Source organism: Pseudorca crassidens, chromosome 19, assembly GCF_039906515.1.
Source record: "Pseudorca crassidens isolate mPseCra1 chromosome 19, mPseCra1.hap1, whole genome shotgun sequence".
In the NCBI taxonomy this organism is placed as follows: domain Eukaryota; kingdom Metazoa; phylum Chordata; class Mammalia; order Artiodactyla; family Delphinidae; genus Pseudorca; species Pseudorca crassidens.
In genome coordinates, this window is record NC_090314.1 from 18,192,003 (window position 1) to 18,215,028 (window position 23,026).

Consider the following 23,026-nt stretch of genomic DNA (forward strand, 5'->3'; position numbering starts at 1 on the left):
GCGCGCGCACGCGTGTGTGTTTTTGTGTTTCTGAGTCTGAATGGGGTTGTGTTTTCTCTCCTGCTCATCTTTCCAAAGCCCCACCCCCACGGGCCCTTCCACTGGGCCTGGCAGGCTCAGCTGATGACTGTTTGCTAACATGCTGTTTTTCTTTGCATGCTGCATGCTGGTCCTTTGCCTTACAGAAGCTGCCGAAGGTAAAACCTTGTTTCTTGTTAGCTTTCCCTAATTGCCGCGATTAGACACGTGTCGGCTGAGGCGCGTCTGCCCGCGTGGGCTGTTCCCTCTCCCCCGCAGTTTTTTCTCGCCTCTCCACTGTTGGGCCACCGTGGATGTTTGCGGTCTCGCCTGGCGGACGCATTCGGGAGGGTCCTAATGCGTTCAAGGAAGGGGGAGACGCCAGTGCTCTCCTGATACTCCCCCACCAGGCACAGGCAGTTCTGTGTTCATCCTAGGTGGGCTGGCTCATGCTCTGTCCTTCCCCACGTTGGCGCCTGGAGCCAAGCCCTCTAAAGGGGTTTTTGCAGCTGATTGGGAGCCCTCTGGTGGCCGCAGTGTGGAGTTACCTCCTCTTTTAGGACCTGCTCGTTCTCTCCAACCCCAAGGGACACAGGAAGCGCTGGCAGCTGCTGGCTCTTCCTGTTTTGCCTGAAGCCCTGCTGGTGTCATCAGGGCTCGTTTTTTTCCCTCTGGAAGATGCCTGCTCCCTAGTGCTATGGGCGCAAGGGAGCTGAAGGGCACAGTGGTCAGCAAACAGTCTAAGGAGGAAGACCCACGACGTCAGGTCCTTTTTTCTACCCCATAGCTGGGCGCAGGCAGTTTGCCCGCCACGAGTGGGCCCAGAAGGCCGCGTACCTGCTGGGCTGCAGCCTGGAAGAGCTCTCCTCGGCCATCTTCAAGCACCAGCACCAGGGCGGCACCCTGCAGCGCTCCACCTCCTTCCGCCAGGGTCCCGAGGAGAGCAGCCTGGGGGACGGCACAGGTACCCGAGCCCCTTAGCTGCTGGATGTGATTGGAGGCCTCTTCCTGGGCTCGTTGCCATCTCTGGGGTGGGCAAACTCCTGAGGTGAATAGATGCTCCCATTAGAGGGAGAGGCCCAGCCCCAGGGCCCCATGCTGCCTTGGCCTGGGTGGGTAGGGAGCACACCCAGGTGGGGAGTCCCAGGGACCTGGAGATAGAACTGACCCTCCTGCCCACAGGCCCCAAACTGAGTGCACTGGAGTGCTTGGAGGGCATGGCGTCCGGCCTCTACAGCGAACTCTTCACGCTTCTCATCTCCTTGGTGAACAGGTGAGTGCCAGGCAGGGCCTAGGAGCTCTCATCTTGCTGCCTTGACGAAGGTGGGGTTGATGCCTTTGGGCTTGTGTGATTGCCGAGGCAGAGCCATCCTCCACCAGCAGAGAGCTCACTGTCCCTGCAGGCAGGAGAGGCACGTCCTCCCCACGGGTCCTGGGCACCTGGGTGGGGATGGGGATGGGGGCGGAGTGAGCTACCTGGGCACCGGGGGCACTGCCCTGGGCAGCTCTGACCCAGGCTCTCCCTGTGAAGGGCTCTCAAGTCCAGCCAGCACTCACTCTGCTCTATGATGATTGTGGACACTCCCGGCTTCCAGAACCCTGAGCAGGGTGGGTCGGCCCGCGGGGCCTCCTTTGAGGAGCTGTGCCACAACTACACCCAGGACCGGCTGCAGAGGCTCTTCCATGAGCGCACCTTTGCGCAGGAGTTGGAAAGATACAAGGAGGTAGCGCTTGACCTTGCCCCTGCCGCCTAACGCCCCCAGGCTCACCTTCTGGCCTTGGCACCCTCAGTGCGGGGGGGGAGGCATCTGTGGATGCAGCAAGGTACCCCTTCCCTTCTGGCTGCTCCCTTCCCAGCCCTTTACTCTCTGACTTTATGTCCCCCTGTGGTCTCTGGAGCAGGACGCTTTTCCTGCCCAGGCTACGTTCTTTCTTTATGGAGAGTTTGCTCTCCAAGAAGCCCAAGATGCATTCAGGGTCCCTGGGAGCCCCTCTCTGCCCACCTTCAAGGCACCTGCCTAGGCCCTGTGAACTGCCACCGTGCAGTTCCTGCCTCCACGTGTGTCGGGCCTGGCCTTCCCTGTCTCCTGAGCTGTTGGTATGGTGACTGATTACTTAGGCCCTCTGCCCCCATAAAAGGGTGTCCCGGATGGATCTGGAAATCCTACCTCAAGTGGAGGTGAGCTGAACGAGCTGGGGAGAATATTTATCTTGGGTGAGAGAAGATTCAGGAGGAAAATGACGGTTGTCTTCAAGTATTTCAAGGATGAGTGTGTGAAATCGAGAGTGGGCTAACTCCACGCAGCCTGATCAGCAGGTGGGAGTAACAGGAGTGTGTACGTGACTTTAGCTCGCTGTAAAAGGAGGTTAGGAGAAGGTTAGCTGTCCGAAGACACGATGCGGTGCCTTGAGAGGTGGTGAGCATCTGTCAGTCGGGCTGTTGGAGGGGAGCTCCTGCCCGGATGGGACATTGGACTTGCTGACCCCAGCGTCCCCACCTGGCCTGCTCCTAGGGCTGCACCCCACACACGGCCCCGTGCTCACTACCTCCCCACCTTCCCTCCTAGGAGAACATCGAGCTGGCGTTTGACGACCTGGAGCCAGCCACAGGTGACTCCGTGGCCGCCGTGGACCAGGCCTCCCATCAGTCCCTGGTAGGAATTCCAGGGAGGGCCTGGGCTGGCCTTTTCTTGCCCTTCCCATTCCTCTCCCTTGGTAGAGCCCTCCCCATATGAGCTGCTGCTGCGTGGGGACACGATGGGCTGGGGGGCCCAGCAGTCAGGCCCAGACACCAAGCGCTTCCGAGCTGTGCGCCCTTTCACTCAGCTGCCAGCCAGTCTGGCCGGGAAGGTGGTACTTCTTTCTGCCCTGGTGCAGTGGGGAGCACCTGCCACGGGTGTCTGAGCTCAGGCCCTGTCCCAGCCGTGCCTCCGGTGTGTCTGCCAGGAGCCCTGTTACCACCTCCTCAGTGGTGAGGGCCTGGCTGGACCCAGAGGACACAGTCATCCCCTCCCATCGTCCCCAAGCGGAGGACCGGTGCAGCCTAGCAGAGCAGGGCGAGGAGGTGGCATTCACCCAAACACAGAAACAGTACCCAGATATAAAATGCCCACTGAGGGGCTGTGTGGGTGTGAGTCCTCGCCGCTCAGTCTGGGGACGGGCCTTGTCACCCTTTGGGCAAGCGTCTTGGGCACCTTGCCGCCTGGGGGACTGGCTGCCCGGCGAGCGCCTGGCATTTGGCCATTGTCTTCAATTAGGGAAGCTGCATAAGGCGCTTTATTGGAGAATTGGCATTTTTGCCAGGCTGCTGATCTCCCTCCTCTGCTTTGAGTCCCACCTCTCTCTCCCCCGCCTCCCTGCGGGAAGGCCCTGGCCCAGGGGGTGGGGCCCCGGGAGAGCGAGCGTCCCCCTGAGACAAGGGCTTAAAGTGCCCAAGTCCCACATCTCCCCAGGGAAGCTGGCTTTTCTTCCTGACACCTAGGCCCCTGCCAAGGCCTCCCCCGAGAGCCTTTGCCGTTCCCAGGAGGTGTGGGCAAGCTGACCCGGCTGGCTTAGCAGCAGCGGTGGGTCAGACAGTGTGTTTGAATGGGGCTTGGCCATCCCTTCCCTCCTTTGCTCTCCCCTTTCTGATGGGCCTTGGCATCGGGCAGCTCCACCTCTGGGCACGGGGGCCCCTCAGTGCCCAGCCTGCCACTCACCATCCAGTGGCTTCTTGCTCATTCCTGCCGTACAGCTCCAGCTGCTCGGGGGCCTTAGTTGCCCATCGGTCCTCGGCCACCTTCTGTGTCCTCCTGGTCAGCACACAGACTCCCTTGGGCAGCTTGGGTCAGAGAGGGAAAAGGGTACTTCTCTGACTTCTCTTGTCCCCAGTTCCTAGAGGCCAGGCCAGAGTCCTCCTTGCCCAAGGAAGACCTGGGAATTCCGTAAAAAAGGCACCTTCACCCTTGGTTGTTTGGCTTGCGTGGGGAATTAGACATCAGAATTCAGTATTTCCACCTTCTCTTGAAAAGCTGGAGGATTTGCCGACACTAGGCCACCGTTCTTCCGGGACAGCAGTTGGCTGCTCCTGAGTGGTGGCTGTTCCCTTTAGATGGGGACACCTGCTCTCCAGGCGCCCCAGCTCTGCCCATGTTGGCTGCCACAGCCATTAAGTCAGCTGTCTTAGGCTTTTGGCACTTGAGTTTAGGACCCTGTAGTGACCCCACCTGCAGTGCTCTGAGCCCTCTCTGGGTTCTCCCCTCTCGGGCGGGGAACCAGGATTAATCACCGCTGTCTCTTGTTGACAGCTTCCTTTGGGCCATGCCCTGTGCTCAGGGCCTTAAAGACCTCATCTCCTTTTATCTGCGTGGGAGGTGATGCCCAGAGAGTGAGGGCAACGCGGGGCTCACCCAAGCCCCCCTGATCTCCAAGGGGTTGAGGATGGAGGAGAGGCTCTGGGCGTCAATAAGAAGCCTTCAGTCTCTGGGGACTTAGGACACAGGTCCCAGGAATCATATTGTGCTGTGGGCTTCTCTCTCTGATCTCTTTCTGGCCCCTCTTTCTCCTTGCTGGCCACCTGCTCCACAGAATGTCAGCCATGAGTGGCAGGAGCTGTAGCGTGTGTATCTGTGTAGCATGTTTATGGTGTGCGGTCGGGACCACAGGTCCTAGCCCCCTTCACACTGCTCCATGTGACACTGCGGGATTTCTTTCCTTCTGCATAGGTTCGCTCACTGGCCCACACGGATGAGGCGAAGGGCCTGCTATGGTTGTTGGAAGAGGAGGTGCTGGTGCCAGGGGCCACTGAGGACGACCTCCTGGAGCGCCTTTTCTCCTACTATGGCCCCCAGGAAGGTGACCGAAAAGGTAGGTGGTACCCCTGGAGGGCAGCTCCTCTGCTTCCTCTCCTGAGAACCCATTTATGTATATATGAGTCCAGTTGGCACTGCCTGGGGGGCTCACTGAGTCCATGGGCTTTTGGGGGACCTGTGCCCTGATGACCTGAACCTTGCTTGCCCCGCCCTCAGGCCAAAGCCCCCTCCTGCGCAGCAGCAAAGCGCACCATTTTCTCCTGGGCCACAGCCGTTGCACCAACTGGGTAGAGTACAACACGGCCGGCTGGCTGAGCTACACCAAGCAGAACCCGGCCACCCAGAACGCCCCCCGGCTCCTGCAGGACTCCCAGAAGTAAGAACACCACTCCGTCCACCCACCCCGGTTTTCTCTTCCTGCTGTTTGAGGGTTTCTCTGTAGTGTCTCTGTCGGGTGTGAGACGTGCAGCCCCAGCCCAGATAGCCCAGGCCCCTGGCCACGGTGACCTAGGAGCTGGGAAGAGGAACGGCCTCTACTGCTGCCTGAATATGACTTCTTTCCCTCCTTTTCCTCCTCTGGCAGAAAAATCATCAGCAACCTGTTTCTGGGCCGGGCGGGCAGCGCCACGGTGCTCTCAGGCTCCATTGCGGGCCTGGAGGGCGGCTCGCAGTTGGCGCTGCGCCGGGCCACCAGCATGCGGAAGACCTTCACCACAGGGATGGCGGCCGTCAAGAAGAAGTCCCTGTGCATCCAGATTAGGCTGCAGGTGGTGAGTGTGCCAGTGCAGGCCCTGGGGCGCTTCCCGACCGCTGGCAGGGGGCCAGGGCCTTCTGGGCACGCTCCGGTCACCAGTGCCCACTCGGCAGCCCACTCACCTTGATTGCTGCTGGTGGGGTCCTCTTGCAGTGCTACCCGCTGTGCGTGGCCCCCCGGGCCTAGTACGAGCAGGGTTGTCCAGGCTTAGCATGTCCTGCCCAGCCAGGGGTGGGACACCTGCCATCCTGCCACAGAGTGGAGACGCTGGCGCCAGTCCCTGGTCTCTTGGCTCGGGCTGTCGGAGCCCACTGAAGGCTGTCCCTTCCCCTTTGGCAGGACGCCCTCATTGACACCATCAAGAAGTCAAAGCTGCATTTCGTGCATTGCTTCCTGCCTGTGGCAGAGGGCTGGGCGGGGGAGCCCCGTTCTGCCCACTCCCGCAGAGTCAGCTGCAGCAGTGAGCTGGACCTGCCCCCGGGAGACCACTGCGAGGCCGGGCTCCTGCAGCTGGACGTGCCCCTGCTCCGCGCCCAGCTTCGAGGCTCCCGCCTGCTTGATGCCGTGCGCATGTACCGCCAAGGTGGGGCCCCTTCCCTCTCAACTCCTACCTCTCCCTCCTAGAGCTGCCCCTGCCCCTCCCCACCTCCCTAACAGGGCCTGTGGGGCTGGAGGGGTGCTGCTCCCCCCCATCTCCGACTGGCCCTAGATCCCCCTCATCTCTGCTGCTGCCTCCTCTGGGGGTCTCTCCGTGCATCTCTCCAGCCCAGTCTGTTCCTTTCTCTTTTTCTTGCCAGCCTGCTGACCATCCTCTCCCTTCCACATTCCAGCCCTCCTCATCCCCTCCCCTGCCCAGCCCACATGCCCTGTTCCCACAGCTCCCTCCTCCCGCCTTCCCTGGTTTGGACAGGTCAGCTCTGCCCACAGCAGCAGACTCAGTGTCCTTGTGGAGCAACTGCCTCTAAGAGTGGGCCAGCCCTGCAATGAGAAATGAAGTGTTAAATCTTTCTGAAGAACTTAGAATTCCCAAGAAAGGTCAGACAGACCCTTTTTACGGACCCATCTGGACGAGGGGCCAGACAGGACGATAACAATAGTGGTTAACATCCTTAGAGCATTTACGGTATACCAGACACTATTCTAAACTCGTCCCACACAGTAACTCGTTTAATCCTCCCAACAACTTCATGAGATGTAGGTACTAGTATCATCCCCAGATGAGGTGACTGAGGCTCAGAGAGGTTAAGTAGTTTGCCCAAGGTCACACAGCGCGTGAGTGGCAGAGCAGGATTTGACCGAAACAGACCAGTTTCTGAGTAGGGTTTCGTTTGCCTGAAAAGTTATGAATCGCCAGGTTTCTGCCCTTTTCTCCCGTAGCTAGAAGAGCATGCAGGCTCCCACCGACCCACAGCCAGGTGCCCTTGAGGCATTCCACAGGGGCACCGTCACTTCCTTAGCAGCCAAAGCTAGGAAACGGGCTCCCAGCCCTGCTCTAAATAAATCATCGATCTGTCCCCACGTCTTGGTAAGGAGTTGCTGTTTATTATTTCAAAACCAGATTGTTACCGCTCTGAACCAAAATCAATGTGCTTTACTCAGACAAGCAGATCGATGAGGCCAGCCGCAGCAGACCCCCTCTCCTCCCCCAGCCCCCAGCCACCATCGATGGCGCTGATGATTAATTAAGATGCCAGGCGTCCGGACCTGCTATCCTGGCCCATCAATTTAATTGCAATTCAGATACAATCAATAGCTCACTTTGTCTTGGCCCCTCAGTGGCCCCCACCTCCTGTTTCAATCATCAGGCACATGCGTCAGCCCCATCTCGCAGTTGGAGGGCTTCCCAGAGCCAGCTAGGCCGCTGAGGTGGAGCGAGCCCCCGACGGGCTGTCAGGAGCCTGGGTTTGGAATCCAGCTCTGCCTCCAGCCGCAGGCTTTGTGACCCTGAGCAAGCCAGTCACTCCCCATCTCAGGCCTCAGTTTCCACGTCTGGAGGCTGAGTTATATCCGGTGTAAGACCTCTTTTTGGCTTGAAATTCTGTGATTCCATAGGAGTGGGTCTCTTGGTCCACTGCCGTGGGCTCTGGTGTCCTCGGGGTGCCTCAGGGTAACCTCTCGCTAGCCACAATCCTGACCTTGCCCCAGCCTCAAGCCCAGACAGTAGGGAATCTCCGTTAGAGGTAACACTCTTTAGGGAAAGGGAATCTACAAGCCTTTTTGGTCACCTTGGGCCTAGGGCCCAAGGTCAGGAAGGTGGCAGGAAGGGAGCCCTTTCTGAACACCCGCCAAGTGAGCCAACCTGTGCTTTCTACACATTTTCCCATTTAAGCACCATGACTACCATGTGGGGTAAGTGGTAGGGCCCCCATTTACAGACGAGGAAACCGAGACTCAGAGAGGTTGAGTGACTGGTCCAAGGTCACATGATAGCAAGAACCAGGGCAGGATTCCAACCCTAAGCCCTCGCACTTCTCCTCTCTGCCATTCTCTGATGCCCTATTTTCTTTTTTTTTTCTTATTAATTCCTCAAGACATCCTTCTCTGGGTTATCACAGAGTCATAGACCTGGAGGCTAGAAAGCATCTTAGGGGTCATCCAGGCTCTTACCTCCATAGCATTCCTTCCAGGTGGTCAGCCGTCCCCCGTTTGCATCCTCACCGACAAGGAAGTTGCTTCCTTCTAAAAGAACCTGTTCCCTGTTTAATCCCCGCAGTCCCAGCGTGGGGCAGCCTGGTTGTCCTCCCGCCTCCTGTCCGTCGCCCCTGCCTCCTTCCTCTCCACTCTCCTTTCCCGGGGCGACCTCGACCGCGGGCTCTCCTCCCCCCGCAGTCTATTCGCTTTCAGGTGACACTGCCTGGGCACCAGTGGTTGTTGGGGGCTCTGGGAGCAGGCGAGGCTGACGGTCCTGGCTCCGGGCCGCTCTCTCCCTAGGTTACCCTGACCACATGGTGTTTTCTGAGTTCCGCCGCCGCTTCGACGTCCTGGCCCCGCACCTGACCAAGAAACACGGGCGCAACTACATTGTGGTGGATGAAAAGCGGGTAGGTCTGGGTCCCCACGGCCCCGCCAGACCCTCCTCCCTCTGGTCAGACCCCTCCAGGCAGCTGCCCTTCCTCCCCTAGAGAGAGCCAGGCTGGCCCTGGGTCAGGTGCCTGGTTTTGCCCAACCAGGGCCAAGCCAGGGACACATGGCAGCCAGGCTGTGGCGGTGGGGGGAAGGCAGCCCGGGGCACGGACGGCCTGTAGGAATCACAGGAGAGCCACCCGCTTTAAAGGCCCGAGCTGAGGGTGTCTGCTCTCCGGTGAGCCAGACAGTCACCCAAGAGCCTCCCAGGTGGCAGATTAGAACTAGTGTTTTGGGTGCCCCACTGGTAGCACCTGGGCCCCTCAGCCTTGACCTCCACACCAGGACCTAGTTCCTTCAGCAGGAAGCTGTCCAGGGGAGGGGCAGGCATCCCTCCTTGGAGGAAGATTGATGTGGCAGCACCTTCCTGGTGCCAGGGTGAGCCTAAGGCTCCCAGGGCAGGCCCCTTGTCAGCCAGGTTGGTGAGTTCCTGGCTGTGTGAAGGGATGTCTCCCTGCCGTTCTCGGCTGTCACCTTGACCCCCAGAGGCAACTCCTCAGAGAGCCAAAGGGCTCCTTGAGCCGAGGAACCCTCCTGCACTGTGCTTTGGCCTCAGGCACTCAGCCTGACTTGGAAGGCATCTCAGGCCTTAGGACGGCTCTCCTCAAAGAGAGAATGCTGTGCAGGACAGGGCAGGAAGCCCCCTGCCTCCTGCTGCCCCCCGAGTCACAGACCCACACTGATGGAGGCCTCAAAGACCTTCTCCCTACCCTCTCCATCCGGGACCTGCCAGTGTGCAGGGTGACCTTGGTGTGGCTATACATGACCCACCCACACCCCCTTCTCTCTCACCCTTGACCTCCATTCCCACCTCGCCCTCATGGCTACACCCAGCGCCTCATCATCCCTGGAAATTCTCCGCTCCTGAAATCTCTCACCACAGCCTCCTACCTGTGCATCTGACCCCTCCCTCAGGACACCGGCTCTATGACTCCATCATCACCGCTCATTTCTGGACCCCACTCCATTTTCTCTGCTCTGTCCATTCCCTTCTGACTTCACTTCCTTTTCCTCTCAGTCTCGACGCCGTGGTCCTGCCCTCCGGTCACTCGGCCTTCCTCACCCTCAGCTCTCCTGAGCTTCCCATAGCACCTTCCCTGCTCAATCCCAGCCCTGAAGGGCCGCCTTTGGACGTCTGCTCTCCTTGGCTTGGGGCTCCCAAAGGGCTGTGGGAGAAATTTATACAACTGCAGGGACTTGAATTCCTATAGGTCCGTAGTCTCCAGGCTCACTGGACCCTTGGGCCCCATTTTCCACATGCTCCATCCTTACCTGGCCCCTGTTCCGAGCTCCTTCTCTGCTATTCCATTCTCCGTCTTTCTCCTCAAATCCTCCCCCACTGCACCTTCCCAGCAGTCGACCTTGCCTCCAAACGCTGATAAAATCGAGGCTCCAACTTCCTCCTGCCTTTGTACACTCCTCTCCAGGTGCCTCCTTCTTCCCCAGCCCTCCTGTCTGGGTGGGAGAAGTATCCTCCCTCCCCTTGTCCGGTCCCTTCTTCCCGTGCTTTGGAACCAATTCCCTTTGGCCTCTCTGGAGACCTGCTCCATCAGCGATACGTCTTCTCTCTCTCCTGTTCCTCCGGCCTCTCCTCTGCCGGCTCTTCTCTCAGTGGAGAAACGTTCCACAGACATTACATTCAGAAAGGAGCCTTCCATCAACCCTCCCTCGTGCCCTGCACCATCGACACTTAGTCTCCTCTTGCTGCCCTTGCTCCACTGCCATTCATTCCTCCACCGGTAGCTGCCTGGTTGCCACCCCTGACACCTGGGACCGGTCTTGTCCTCCCAAGCCCTCCATGTTACCAGAGCTAATGGGCACTTTTCTGTGCTTCTTGCCATGTGACTGTTGACAGCTCTGTTCTTTTTGAAACATTCTCTGCTCAGCTTCTTTGATGCCACTCCTGGTTTTCCCCTTGTCTCTCTGTTCTTTCTTTCTCAGTCCCTCTAAGCTTCCCGTCTTTCACACCCCCCTGAAGTAAAGGTCTCTCTCTTCTTTAAGACTACCTCCTTGGCCGTTGTTTTCTATTCTATACCCTCTTCCTGGGCGACCTCATTCATGCCCATCACTTCAATTACCGCATATATATTGATGACTCCCAGATCAATGCCTCTAGCCCAGGCCTCCCTCCCACGCCAGACGTGCATTTCTATCTAGCTGCTTTCTGGGCTGCTCTACCTGTACGCCCTTATAGTACCTCAAACTCTGCACGCTCACACCAAACTGATTATATCTCCTCCCAAACCTACTCTTTCTCTTGTATTGCCTACCTTGGAGAATGGCACCAGTAACTAATTACTACACAAGTCAGAAACCTCCATGTGTCCCTAGCTTCCTCCCTCTCGTCTAACCACCCCCCCACATCGGGCAAGGCTTCATCTCCTTAAGGTCTCTCGCATCTCCCCCTCCTCTCCTCCCTTTGGGTCAGGCTCTAGCCTTCTCTCCTATGGATTCCTGCCTAAGGGGTCCTTGCATCCTCCACTCATGTGCCAGTGGGATTTCTATCAAGAGCAAATCTGACCGTGCCTCTCCCCGAGAGGACCCTCCAGGGGCTCTCGGAGCACACAGGCTCACGTCCTTTGGCCCCTGCCCACCTGTCTACTCGCCCCTTAACTGCTGCCCGCCCCACCCTCCAGTTATACTGAACTACTTGGAGTTTCCTCGGTGCTCCCTGCTGCCTTATGCTTTCAGGCCTTTGCGCATGCTAGTACCTCTGCCTGAAATGCCCTCACCCCTACTTTGGCTAATTCTTACTTGTATCTAAAGACGGCACAAGCAACACCTCCTCCGAGTGCCTTCCACAGCTCCCTTGTCTGGCTTAGATGCCTCCTCCTCTGTGTACTTCACCAATTTTCTTGTCTCGCTCCCCAACAAGATAGCGTGTTCCTCTCGCAGTCATCTTTATATCCCCGGAATCCAGCAAGGGGCCTGACGCTGCAGAAGCCACCGAACGTGCTCGCTGAATAAAGAGCGGACTGAACGGAGGACGGGAAGGGCTGAGGGACTGGGAGAAGCCCTGCGTGGAGGTGGGGAGTCCCCGGGTGGGCTCCCTGACAGAGGCATCTCTCTGTAGGCGGTGGAGGAGCTGCTGGAGTCCTTGGACCTGGAGCAGAGCAGCTGCTGCATGGGCCTGAGCCGGGTGAGTTGTCCCTACAGGAAGGCGGCCGCTCTCACTCTCTGGTCACACTTGTCCACGTGGCTGCCCCTCCCCTCCTGCTCTCCCTGCTCAGTCCAACTTCAGGAGTCTCCTGGGGCCCCTGCTGGGTCTTGCCCCCGCCAGCCCCCTTCCCCCCCCAGCCACTCTGGGGCTGCCCTTCCTCTCAAGCTGCCCCCTTCGGGGCTGGGGGCCAGGAAGTAAAATACTCCAGCTGCAGCAAACTTGACTCTCCCTCCCTCTGCATAACTGTCTTGTTCAGTGCACGGAACACCTCTGTGATGTCAGGAGGGAGTGGGTCAGAAGGTGGCCCAGAATTGGCCTGAGTCCTGGTGTGGGGAATGGGGAAGACGGAAGGGAGAGCTGGGAGAGGCAGGAAGGCAGAGCCTCCTTGGGTGAGTCGTCTGGGGCTGCCAGGGTCCCAGAGAGCAAGCAGGGCTTGGTGAGGCTGTGCCGGCACCACCCGTCCAACAGGCCGAATTCCTCACCTGAATGGAACGTCGTGCAGAAAAGGCAGGCACACCCGGCCCCAGGTGCCAGTCTGCCGCGTCGCTCCATACCAGAGGGCCAGCCGAGCGTCCCTCCCGCGGGGCAGGGAGCCTGGACACCCCTCTCTCCCGAGACTGGGAGGCTTGACAGGTGGCATCCACGTTTGTGCTTCAAGGGCCAAGGTGGGACGGAGAGCAGTTGGGAGCCACCGGGAGGGTTCTGGACTGTCTATCTGTCAGCAGAGAGGGAAGGAACGCGTGGGAGTATGAGGTGGAAGGGGGTGCTCGCAAAAAAGCCTTGCGTACTGCTTGTCAGCTCTGTTCTCCCTGCTTTGCTTCTGAGTCATGGTTTTGGTTCCTCTGCCCCCTCGCTCACTGGGGATCCGTTTCCTGTCCCCTGCCTCTGCCCTCGTCTGCGCTGTCCCTGGTTTATCCTTTTCCTTTGGGCCGTGGCTGTCCCTGCTGGTCCCTGTTCCTTGGTTTCAGATCTGTTATTTTCTGCTTCTTTCCTTGTCCTCTGTGCCTTCTGTGGTCCCAGCCTCTTTCCATGTCGTCTTTCTGGTTTTGGTCTCTGCCGTTGTCTGGCTCACCTTCTTGCTCGCCTCCTCCCCACCTGTCTCTAAGCTCAGGAGCGGCCAGCTGAGCTTCCTCCCTGGGAGGCCTGCAGTCAGATTTTTCACTGCAGCCTCTTGCTCTCTCCCTGGGTGGGCTCCTGTCAACTCTGGCAGGCTGAGCCGCTGCTGGCTGGCCCTGGGGCTGGCACCTCCTCCAAGGTATGTCTTGGGTAGAAGAAGGCCTGCACAGACTGGTCCTCTTCCCAGCTGCCCTCTCCGACTCTCTGCATCATCCCAGGTGCCTGGCTGAAACAGGAGAACCCCAGGGCCCACTCACGCTCAGAGCAGAATTAGGGGCAAAGTCAGATGCTTGCTGACATCTGGTTTGGGAGAGAAGTGTCAGGGCTTCTGGGCTGTGGTTAGTACTGGCGGGTGAGTGAGGATTCCCTGTGTGTGTGTCCCATTGCTTCAGAGGAAAGGGGGTCTCAACCTGAACCCACCGGACCCTGAGGGTTCAGGCAGGGAAGCTTGGGTGTCTGAGAGCTTCCTGATGTTTGTAAAACGTGTATGGATAGGTGTGTTTCACGGGGAGAGACGGCCCTGAGATGTCACCTGATACTCAAAAAGACTCAACCCCACAAATGTACAGAGGTTGAGAGAGGTTTGAGGCTCACTGCTCTAGACTCCAGACCATCCTTTCGCTTCTCAGTGTATTTCTGGGCCTTTCTCCATCCCCCTCCCTGACACCTCACGTCTGCCTAGTCAGACTGACCACTAGCATGTTGGCCCACCCTCTCGGGGGACTTGGGTCTCTCACACCCCCTGTGGAATCTCAGGCTCACGCATCATGGGAAACAGAGGCTCAGGTAGGGCTCGAGACCCACTGGAGATCCCAGGCGCTCAGCCCTGCGTGTTGCAGAGGACTGAGCTGGCTTTCTCCCAGGCCAGCCTCGGGGAACTAGGTTCCTGCCAGAGGCGGAGCTTTCTCAGCAGAAAGTGCGGGCTCTCTCCCCACTTCTTCCCTGGAGGGAGGCCTGGGGACGCCGTGCCTATCGGTTCTGAATGTTTCCCGTGGAGTTCACATCTTCTCTTTGCCCCACAAAAGGGAATTTTCTGTCTTCTGGGCAAGGTGGAGGTGGTGTATACCTAGATGGCCTTTGCCCTCTGCAAGGATACTAGTCTTTTTTTCACCTGACGATTCCCCCTCTTCTTTTTCTCTTAGCACAGAACATTTTATCCAGTCCCAGCTCAGGGCACCAAAGAGTGAGAGGAAAGGCTGGGTGTGGGGACATCCAGCTGGTTCCTCTCACGCCTGCCCTCCGGCCCCCAAACCCGTGTGACAGGTCCCTCGCCTGGGCCAACCCTCACCCACCCCACTGGCTCTTTCACGAGATGAAACCTGGGTGTGGGGGCAGGGTGTTGGCACATGAAAGAGGAGACAGTCCGACATGAAACGGAGCTGGGAGGATGCAGAGGAGGGGCCCACTCCCCGGCCTCCCCCTTCTCTGCACACTGCATCCTGGGCCTTTTCCTTCTTAAACACATACACCACCATCTGCCTGATCGCAGGCAGCTGGAGGCCAGAGGCGGCTGGAGCCCGTGGCGGGCCTGCAGTGGCCGTGGGTACAGGGGCGTGGGCAGTGCTGCTGGCAGCCCTGGGGGAAGAAGCCACCATAGGTGTTGCTGAGGGGCGCCTCCCCATATGACCGGCCGCCGCTTCACGTCCTTCTTGTCCCAGATACCTTCCCTCCGGCCTCCCTCTCCTTTCTTCTCTTTCCCACCTTGCTCCTCCCCTTCCAAAGCCTCCCCAGCCCCCAGCCTGGCCCTCCTCCCTCAGCCTCTTTCTTCCTCCCTCCTCGTAGACCCTGGGGTTTTCAGCCTCTTCCCAGGCCAAGGGCCAGGTTCTGGGCCTGCTGGCTTTCTGTGCCAGCTGCTCGTTCCTCCACCGGGTTGCCCCCAGCCCAGGCTCCCACATTCACCTGGCCCGCGTCTCCACAGGTGTTCTTCCGGGCAGGCACACTGGCACGGCTGGAGGAACAGCGGGATGAACAAACCAGCAGGAACCTGACCCTGTTCCAGGCAGCCTGCAGGGGCTACCTGGCCCGTCAGCACTTCAAGAAGAAAAAGGTGCTGCTGCAGGGCCATCCCCGTCCCACTCCTCAGCCTAGATGGGCAGAGCTGAGCTCCTGGGGGTGGGGGAGGGACACTCGAGGGAACGTGCGGGCAGGAGGTCGTGGGGCTGTGAGTTATCGCTATCTGGGGGAGAAGAGGCTGGACGTCCCGGGGCAGCGTGCCCTGGGCCAGGGCAGGGGATGGGCAGCTCCCTGGTGCCAGCGACAGTGCTCGTGTACCCAGCGATGGGGCTGTGTGGCCTGGTCCGAGGGCTAGGGTGGTGGGGAGCAGGGCCCGGGCAAAGGTGGGCTCCGGATCGTAGGCTGCTCCGTGAGGGTTAAGGAGCTGCGTCAGCGTCTCCTTTTCTTATTAGCAGGTCCATAAAACAGCCAGTACCTCCGACTCTTGTGTTTCAGCAAGATTAGGTTTTAGAGCACATCTCGGCCAAGGTGCTGGAAATAATCAGGCAGCAAATAAAGCAGACAAAGTTATTCCTAATGAGGGCGGAGCGGTTAGCGCCCAGTGCGGTGCTCCCAGGGCCGGGCTGTCTGCCTCCCACTCTCTAAGGAACGGAGGGAGGCTGGGGGCAAGGGGTGGCTTAGGGAGTGTTTGACTCGGGGTCAGTTGGCCAGAGGAGCAGCCCAACAGCTGAGCTGGTGGTGGGGAGGGTCCTGGTGGGCTCAGGACTGAGAGCCTGCTGTGTGCCACGCCCCACCCCAACTTAGATCCAAGACCTGGCCATTCGCTGTGTGCAGAAGAACATCAAGAAGAACAAAGGGGTGAAGGACTGGCCCTGGTGGAAGCTCTTCACCACGGTGCGACCCCTCATTGAGGTACAGCTGTCGGAGGAGCAGATCCGGAACAAAGACGTACGTAACAGCCTGGGAAAGCCACGCTGCTGGGAGGGAAGGGCTGTAGTTGATCCACGTGGGCAAGAGTTTTGCCAGCTTGTCTTGGGCTCCCAAGTGCTCCTTTGTTTAGTCCAGAGAGCTGGTATCCTTGAACTATGCCCAGCAAACAGAAGGCGTCCCTCTGGGGTGCTGGCTGAGCCCCTAGGTATCCTCTTAGGATAAGACCTCAAGCATCCTCAGCATACGGGGAAGGGTCTAGGGATGGAGCCCCAGGGAGGCAGTGGCTTCCAGTGCCCTCGTGTCCCGGCCCAAGCTTCACCAGCTTCATGCACCCCAAGGGTGCAGCTCCTGGGCCCCAACCTCTCCCAGTGCCTCTGGCTCACTTTGCCCGCCTTACTGCACCCTAGGAAGAGATCCAGCAGCTGAGGAGCAAGCTTGAGAAGGTGGAGAAGGAGCGGAACGAGCTGCGTCTCAGCAGTGACCGGCTGGAGACCCGGGTGAGTGCCTCCCAGCACCAGACTGACCGGCCCACCTCCGCAGGGCGCCCAGCCCAGGAGGCCCCCCACTGCTGTTCCAGCTGAGTGAGGCAGGCAGTTCAACTGGTGGCGACTCCCTCCCCCAACTACAGATCTCAGAGCTGACATCGGAGCTGACGGATGAACGTAACACGGGAGAGTCCGCCTCCCAGCTGCTGGACGCGGAGACCGCTGAGAGGCTCCGGGCTGAGAAGGAGATGAAGGAGCTGCAGGTGAGGGCAGGACCGTGCTAGCGGCTGCCGCACTCTAGTGCCCACTGCTCCCCCAATGATAGGTGGCACCTCTGCCACCAGCCCAGCACCCCTGTCTGCCCCGGGTAAGCTTAGGACTGTGGTCTCGGTGGTTCAGGGGCGCGGGTGGTACTGCGCGAGGGGGGGATCGGCATACCTCATAGCCTCCTCTTCTGCAGACCCAGTATGATGCACTGAAGAAGAAAATGGAGGTGATGGAAATGGAAGTGATGGAGGCCCGTCTCATCCGGGCAGCTGAGATCAACGGGGAAGTGGATGATGATGACACAGGTGGGTCAGAGGCTGGAGGACTTGGAAGTGGCCTGAGTGGCAACCTCCGATGCCCACCCCTAGGGAACCACACCCCTTGTCTCCTGTCTGTAGGGCTGTTTTAAGGCTACGTGAAATAAACTGATGAGAAAGTAGAGGTGCCAGTAAGTGCAGGCGATTATCGTGGAGGGCGGTAACAGCCATGATAATGATGATGTCTGAGGACCACGGTCTGCCGGTCCCTGGGGAGAAGACGGCACACGTGGCCACATCACCCTCTCTAGGCTTCTCCCAGCTAGTGGCTCCTTCTGCCTTGGGAGGAAGCCACCATTCCAGGGACCTTTCTGAGTCCCTCCAGCTGACTCCACCTGCTGCCCCATCCTTCGTCCCCTCGGCCCCTTCTCAGGGACTCTCAGCAGCTCGGTCCTCCCTTGTCTGCCCCCACCCCACAGGTGGCGAGTGGCGCCTGAAGTATGAGCGAGCGGTGCGGGAGGTGGACTTCACCAAGAAGCGGCTCGAGCAGGAGTTTGAGGACAAGCTGGAGGTGGAGCAGCAGAGCAAAAGGCAGCTGGAGAGGCGGGTGAGTCTGGTGGAAGAAGCGGAGGTCTGTGCCTAGGAGGAGCTGGGAGAAGCTGGGAGGGGCTTGGCGCCACGTGTTGGCCCAGGGAGTGGCCGGAGCCAGGCAGGCCCTGGGAGCAACGGGGAAGGGTTGGTTGACATGTTCGCCTCTCGGTTCGGGGGACAACCAAAGGCAAGCTGTTGTTAAGAGTGTCTTAGATTCCCTGGACGACCCTGACTTCATCCCCCATCCCCACGTCTCCCCCTCATCCACCCACTCCCTTCTCCTCACCTCTTTGACCAGTACTTCTGGGCCTCTCAATGGCTGCTGAGCCTGCACCCCATCTTGCCCCCTAGCTTGGAGACCTGCAGGCAGATAGTGATGAGAGCCAGCGGGCCCTGCAGCAGCTCAAGAAGAAGTGCCAGCGGCTGGCAGCCGAGCTGCAGGACACCAAGCTGCACCTGGAGGGCCAGCAGGTCCGCAGCCACGAGCTGGAGAAGAAGCAGAGGAGGTGGGTGGGCCCCCTGCCCTGGACACAGAGGACTTCCTAGAGCAGCACGAGACAGGGCTCCCTGCCTCCCTCCGGGGAGGAGAGAAGAGGGGGCCTGAATTTGGCCAGGGGCTTTGCCTGCATGGTCACTCATCCCGGAATGTGAGTCAGAGTCTCACTCCTAAGGAGCACGCAGACCACAGCCCCACCGACGGCCTGCTCAGGGCTTCGCTCTTGGACACGCTCCCCTCAGTATGTGCTGTCACCCTGCCTGGGGCCGGGAAGGATGGGTGTCAGCCAGAGCCCGTGCAGGAACCTCTCCACGGCGGCCCTGCCTCTTGCCCTCGCCCGGCTCCCCATCTCTCCCTTGCCTCAGCTACACAAACACACTCTCCTGACTAATGTTGTTAAACTATCGTGCCGCTTCCATCTCATTATGGTAAATGTAATGACACAAAGGGGGGCAGGTGTAGCCCTCACAGGAGAAAATCCAATCTAAATTAACTTCCCTGGCTGGGGATGGGAATGGGATGCCTCTATTAGTAACAGGGAGGAACCCTCACACCCTGGGAACAGCAGGGTGCCCCAGGGGGTGGGAACGGCACCCGGTTCCCCGCTGCAGGGGTCGGGTTCTCAGCAGAGGCACCAGTTGCCTTTGTGAAGGGGCAGCCCTACACCCACGCCCTGGGGGTGAGGACGGCAGGGCTGAGTCCTTTCAGTGACCCAGGGTTACCCTTGGCCTCCTGGGCTCACTCGGGCCTGCCAGGCTGCTGCTTTGCAGAGAGTGGGGGGAGGTAGGAAGGCCTTATATTTCTCCCTCCCAGCTCTGTGACTCTCTGCTTCCCTAGTTCTCATCTTTACCCCCACCTTCCCTTTTACTTAGTGGCAGACACCCTTAGCGGGACACCCCGCCCCCGCTCAGAGCACCCCCCTGACAGTGCCAGCTCGGCCTAGTTACCGTCTCACTGCACTCCCCGCTGGGCACCTTATTAGGTTTCAGCTGCCCGGAGTTTTCTTACTTTTTTTTTGATGTGGAGTTGGGATGGGGATGAGCTGTCCAGTTTTTGACCTGAAGCCGATTAGCTCTTCAGTGAAGGTGGTAAGAGGAATTTCAGCAATTTGCTCCTTCTGTAGCGTCACTGGGCAGGAAATGGAAGGCTGGGAAGTGGAGAAGTGAAGAAAGAGGCCCCCGACCGTGGACCGTGTGCCCGTTGAAGCACGCTGCCAGCCGGGCACAGTGGGACTGGGGCCTCCAGCCTGGTGTGGGGTGTCCTGGGGGTGACAGGGTGCTGCTGGAGCAGGTGGGCCTGGCCAGGGCCTAGTGCTCAGAGGTGGGGCAGCAGCCAGCTGCTCTATCTAAAGTTGCCAGACTGAACTGTAGAAAGTGAGTTAGACGCGGCAGGACATCCATTTCTACCCATTCTGATGCCCGCTCTGCCCTCACCCTGGTCCCTCTTCCCATTCTTTGATCTGTTGAAAGGGAAAAGGTCGAGACAATGCCAGAGGAGAGTCTGTCCACCTCTTCCCTGGAAGCAGTCTGTGGTTCCCTCTCAGCCCCATCTGGTGAAAAGCCTCCTTGGACCTGTGTGATGAAATCCCTACCCACCCCATCCCAGACCAGGTTGCTCAGCAGGGCCTAGGTGGCCTGACCTGCAACCCCTGAATGCCACCTGACCACTGGCCCCAAGTTCAGGCTGCATGATTCCCCCTGACTTGGGTCCTGTCCACGTCTGTGGCACCACTTCCGGGCGGCTTCTGGGTGCTGGAGACCTGGACTCCTCCCTTATCTGACGGAGCCGCATGGCCACGCTCCCTCGCAGGTTTGACAGTGAGCTCTCCCAGGCGCATGAGGAGGCCCAGCGGGAGAAGCTGCAGCGGGAGAAGCTGCAGCGGGAGAAGGACATGCTCCTCGCCGAGGCTTTCAGCCTGAAGCAGCAGATGGAGGTGCGTGGGGCTTCCCATCGTCCATACCCCAACCCCGTCACAGGCTCGGGCCAGCCCAGGGCCAGCCTCATCTTCTCTTTTGCTCCAGGAGAAAGACATGGACATTGCGGGATTCACCCAGAAGGTTGTGTCATTGGAGGCTGAGCTCCAGGACATTTCTTCCCAAGAGTCCAAGGATGAGGCCTCTTTGGCCAAGGTCAAGAAACAGCTCCGAGACCTGGAGGCCAAGGTCAAGGATCAGGAGGAGGAGCTGGATGAGCAGGCGGGGACCATCCAGATGCTGGAGCAGGTGCTGAGGGCTTGGCTGCCGTCCCCACAGCTACCCTGGGGTGTGGGCCAGAGGAGGACAAGATCCCAAATTCAGTCGATCATTCCTTCTCTTATTCACAAAGTATTGAGGGAGCACCTGATCCGTGCCAACCACAGTGTGAAGATAATTAAGCTTTCATGGTACTTTCCACAAGAACAGATCTTAATTGACCTCCACTGGTGAGGGGCTCAGAGTGCATGGCAGCAGGAAGGCCATGAGCCCATCCAGCCTGCCACTGAGCTACCGTGTCAGTTCAGGGAGCTAGAGCCTGGAGGCCAAGTGGAAAAGCTGCAGGACTGCCCCCACCCCCAGCAGCCTTCTCTGGGCCTGTGCCAGACATCTAGGAAAGGAGTTCAGCTTCTCTGGAGAAGCCACTTGCCATAGAAACAAGGTGGGAGCGAAGGGAGACCTTCCCTGCTCCCAAGCCTGGGGAGAGCGGCCCATGAGGGTGCAGTGGGGAGGGGTCAGGGTGCTACTGGGAAAGAAACCCAGTCCCTACTCCCACCCACCTCCAGGCCAAGCTGCGGCTTGAGATGGAGATGGAGCGGATGAGGCAGACCCATTCCAAGGAGATGGAGAGTCGGGATGAGGAGGTGGAGGAGTCCCGGCAGTCGTGTCAGAAAAAGGTGAAGCAATGGGCGCTTACCTGTCTAATATAAATGCCGGTTCCCCCATCACCGCTTTGAAGTAAGGGCTTTTCTGTTTCTTTACCTTAGCCACACCATTTTCCACTGCTATTCAGGACCAGGAATCTCTGCTCGGGATCCTGGCATTGGCTGGGATGTGTGTTCTCAGGGTCTGTAGAGAAGCTCAGGCCCTTGAGGAGTTAATGCCCCCTGCTTTCTGTGCCAAGAAGCAGGCACAAGGGCTCTGGAGCAAGGGCTCCCACACGGGCCTGGGCCCCTGTGCATGGCCTGCCGTCCCTCCTCTCCCTCCCAGGCCGCTTTGAAACCCTAGGAACTTTGAATTCAGGGTCTGCCCCTCTGGGGTCATCCATGCTCAGCGCCGCCCCACTCTTTTCGTGGGGTGGGAGGATCCAGCAGGGAAGGGGCTAGCTGGCACCAGACACTGAAGGGACGAACGGGCCCCTGTTCCCAGTTAAAGCAAATGGAAGTACAGCTCGAGGAGGAGTATGAGGACAAGCAGAAGGTGCTGCGGGAAAAGCGGGAGCTGGAGAACAAGGTGGCCACGCTCAGTGACCAGGTGAGTGGAGACTGCTGGCTGCCGCAGGGAGAGCTGGGAACAGGAGGGGTGCTGGTTCCGTAGGGCCCGCTGTCATCACCTGTGGGATGGGTGATCACATCCCCTGCACACTGGGGTTTCTCACCAGCTGGCATAATCCTGGCACTTCCTCTGTCATTGCTCATTAGGCATCTCTGAGAGTGAGGGTAGGGTGAGGAGTGGGCTTGGGGAAGACAGGAGGAGGCCCCGGGGCAGAGCCCAGAGCCCCAGCTTCTGGTGTCCACCCAGGTGAACCAGCGAGACTTTGAGTCAGAGAAGCGGCTCCGGAAGGACCTGAAACGCACCAAGGCCCTGCTGGCAGATGCTCAGATCATGCTGGACCACCTGAAGAACAACGCACCCAGCAAGAGGGAGATCGCCCAGCTGAAGAACCAGGTACCTGCAGACAGGAAGCCGTCAGCTTTCTCTCTCTCCCTCCTGCCCCTGTCAGTGGTTCTTGAGTCCTCGGGAAGGGAGGTGACAGGGAAGTGGGGAGAAGCCAGACTCCCCAGGGTCTGCGCATGCGATATGCATGACTGTCAAGCCCCGGATGGTATGGACGGGCTCAGCATCCACCACCCCTGTCACGGGAGGAGATGCCGGTACACACACAACACATCACAGCCCTGGGGTCTGAAGTAAACAGGGGAGAAGGAGAGCTCCTGGGTTCTCTCTCCCCTGCGAGCCTCCTGCACAGCCCTCCTGCCCCCAGGGAATGGCTGACGTCTCTCCCTGGGGCGGGGGTGGCTCTCTGTCCAGCTGGAGGAGTCAGAGTTCACCTGTGCAGCAGCCGTGAAAGCGCGCAAAGCAATGGAGGTGGAGATCGAAGACCTGCACCTGCAGATTGACGACATCGCCAAAGCCAAGACGGCGGTGAGGATGCGGGGTGTGCCGGGCCAGATTCGGGGGGCTGAGGGAGAATGGAGCTGTGACAGTGGCTGCTTTTACCCCAAACAGGGCTCATTCCCCAGCCCGGTCCCTTCACGCCAGGGCTTTCTGCGGCAAGAGCGGGCCTCCCCTCCTCTGCCTCTCCCCACTCAGAGCAGAGGCCTGGGAGGGGGTGAGGTGGAGGAGGGAGCCAGCAAGGGCCCATCTCCCTGTTTAACCACCTGTCTGTGGGCGCTTGGCCACAGGCCCCGACACCATAAATAAAGGCAGCAAATGTGGCTGAGGGATGTAAACAGGTACCTAGAGATTAGCAGAAGCACCGATAAGAAGATGGGATGGCTCCGTTTCCCTCCCCTGCCCCTGGCCAGCCCACTGACAAGCCCAAGCGGCAGCTAATTAGAGCGCTTATTTAATGCCTCGCTTTTAATTCCCCACCTCTCCCACGGCCCATCCATCGGCCGAAAGCTCATTACTGGGATACGGCCATCGGTACCTCCTCAGGCGGGGAATGGGGCAGGGGAGGAGGCTGGGCTTGGCTCTGGGCTCCCTGGCCCCCCAGCCAGTCACCTGACTGCTGAGAGATGCCAATCTCCTGGCTTGATTTATCCCCGTGACATTTATGCTCCTCAGCAGTTTTCAGGTGAGTAATTCAAATTCCTTAATTGTGTTAAAAAGGGCTGTTATAAAATTACCATTTTATTTAAATCCGAGTTAATAAATTTCTTGGCGGAGTC

The 23,026-nt window shown here is 59.1% G+C and overlaps 1 protein-coding gene across 11 annotated transcripts in view; it reads left to right on the forward strand.

Moving 5' to 3' along the window:
- Window positions 1-23,026, forward strand: part of MYO18A (myosin XVIIIA) — a 95,503-nt gene that overhangs the window by 55,245 nt on the left and 17,232 nt on the right. For 10 of the 11 annotated variants that reach the window (XM_067714586.1, XM_067714587.1, XM_067714593.1 and 7 more), the window contains 24 exons: window positions 186-197; window positions 806-982; window positions 1,201-1,291; window positions 1,550-1,742; window positions 2,586-2,672; window positions 4,722-4,863; window positions 5,025-5,184; window positions 5,392-5,578; window positions 5,902-6,145; window positions 8,494-8,603; window positions 11,759-11,824; window positions 14,880-15,008; window positions 15,719-15,862; window positions 16,252-16,341; window positions 16,473-16,592; window positions 16,790-16,901; window positions 17,333-17,460; window positions 17,796-17,950; window positions 19,750-19,873; window positions 19,962-20,162; window positions 20,699-20,809; window positions 21,282-21,386; window positions 21,654-21,800; window positions 22,164-22,277. In XM_067714586.1, coding sequence (XP_067570687.1) covers window positions 186-197; window positions 806-982; window positions 1,201-1,291; window positions 1,550-1,742; window positions 2,586-2,672; window positions 4,722-4,863; window positions 5,025-5,184; window positions 5,392-5,578; window positions 5,902-6,145; window positions 8,494-8,603; window positions 11,759-11,824; window positions 14,880-15,008; window positions 15,719-15,862; window positions 16,252-16,341; window positions 16,473-16,592; window positions 16,790-16,901; window positions 17,333-17,460; window positions 17,796-17,950; window positions 19,750-19,873; window positions 19,962-20,162; window positions 20,699-20,809; window positions 21,282-21,386; window positions 21,654-21,800; window positions 22,164-22,277 — 3,149 coding nt within the window. Of the gene's footprint in view, window positions 1-185; window positions 198-805; window positions 983-1,200; window positions 1,292-1,549; window positions 1,743-2,585; window positions 2,673-4,721; window positions 4,864-5,024; window positions 5,185-5,391; window positions 5,579-5,901; window positions 6,146-8,493; window positions 8,604-11,758; window positions 11,825-14,879; window positions 15,009-15,718; window positions 15,863-16,251; window positions 16,342-16,472; window positions 16,593-16,789; window positions 16,902-17,332; window positions 17,461-17,795; window positions 17,951-19,749; window positions 19,874-19,961; window positions 20,163-20,698; window positions 20,871-21,281; window positions 21,391-21,653; window positions 21,801-22,163; window positions 22,278-23,026 lie in introns of those variants that run through there. The other variant, XM_067714596.1, reaches the window with a different exon arrangement.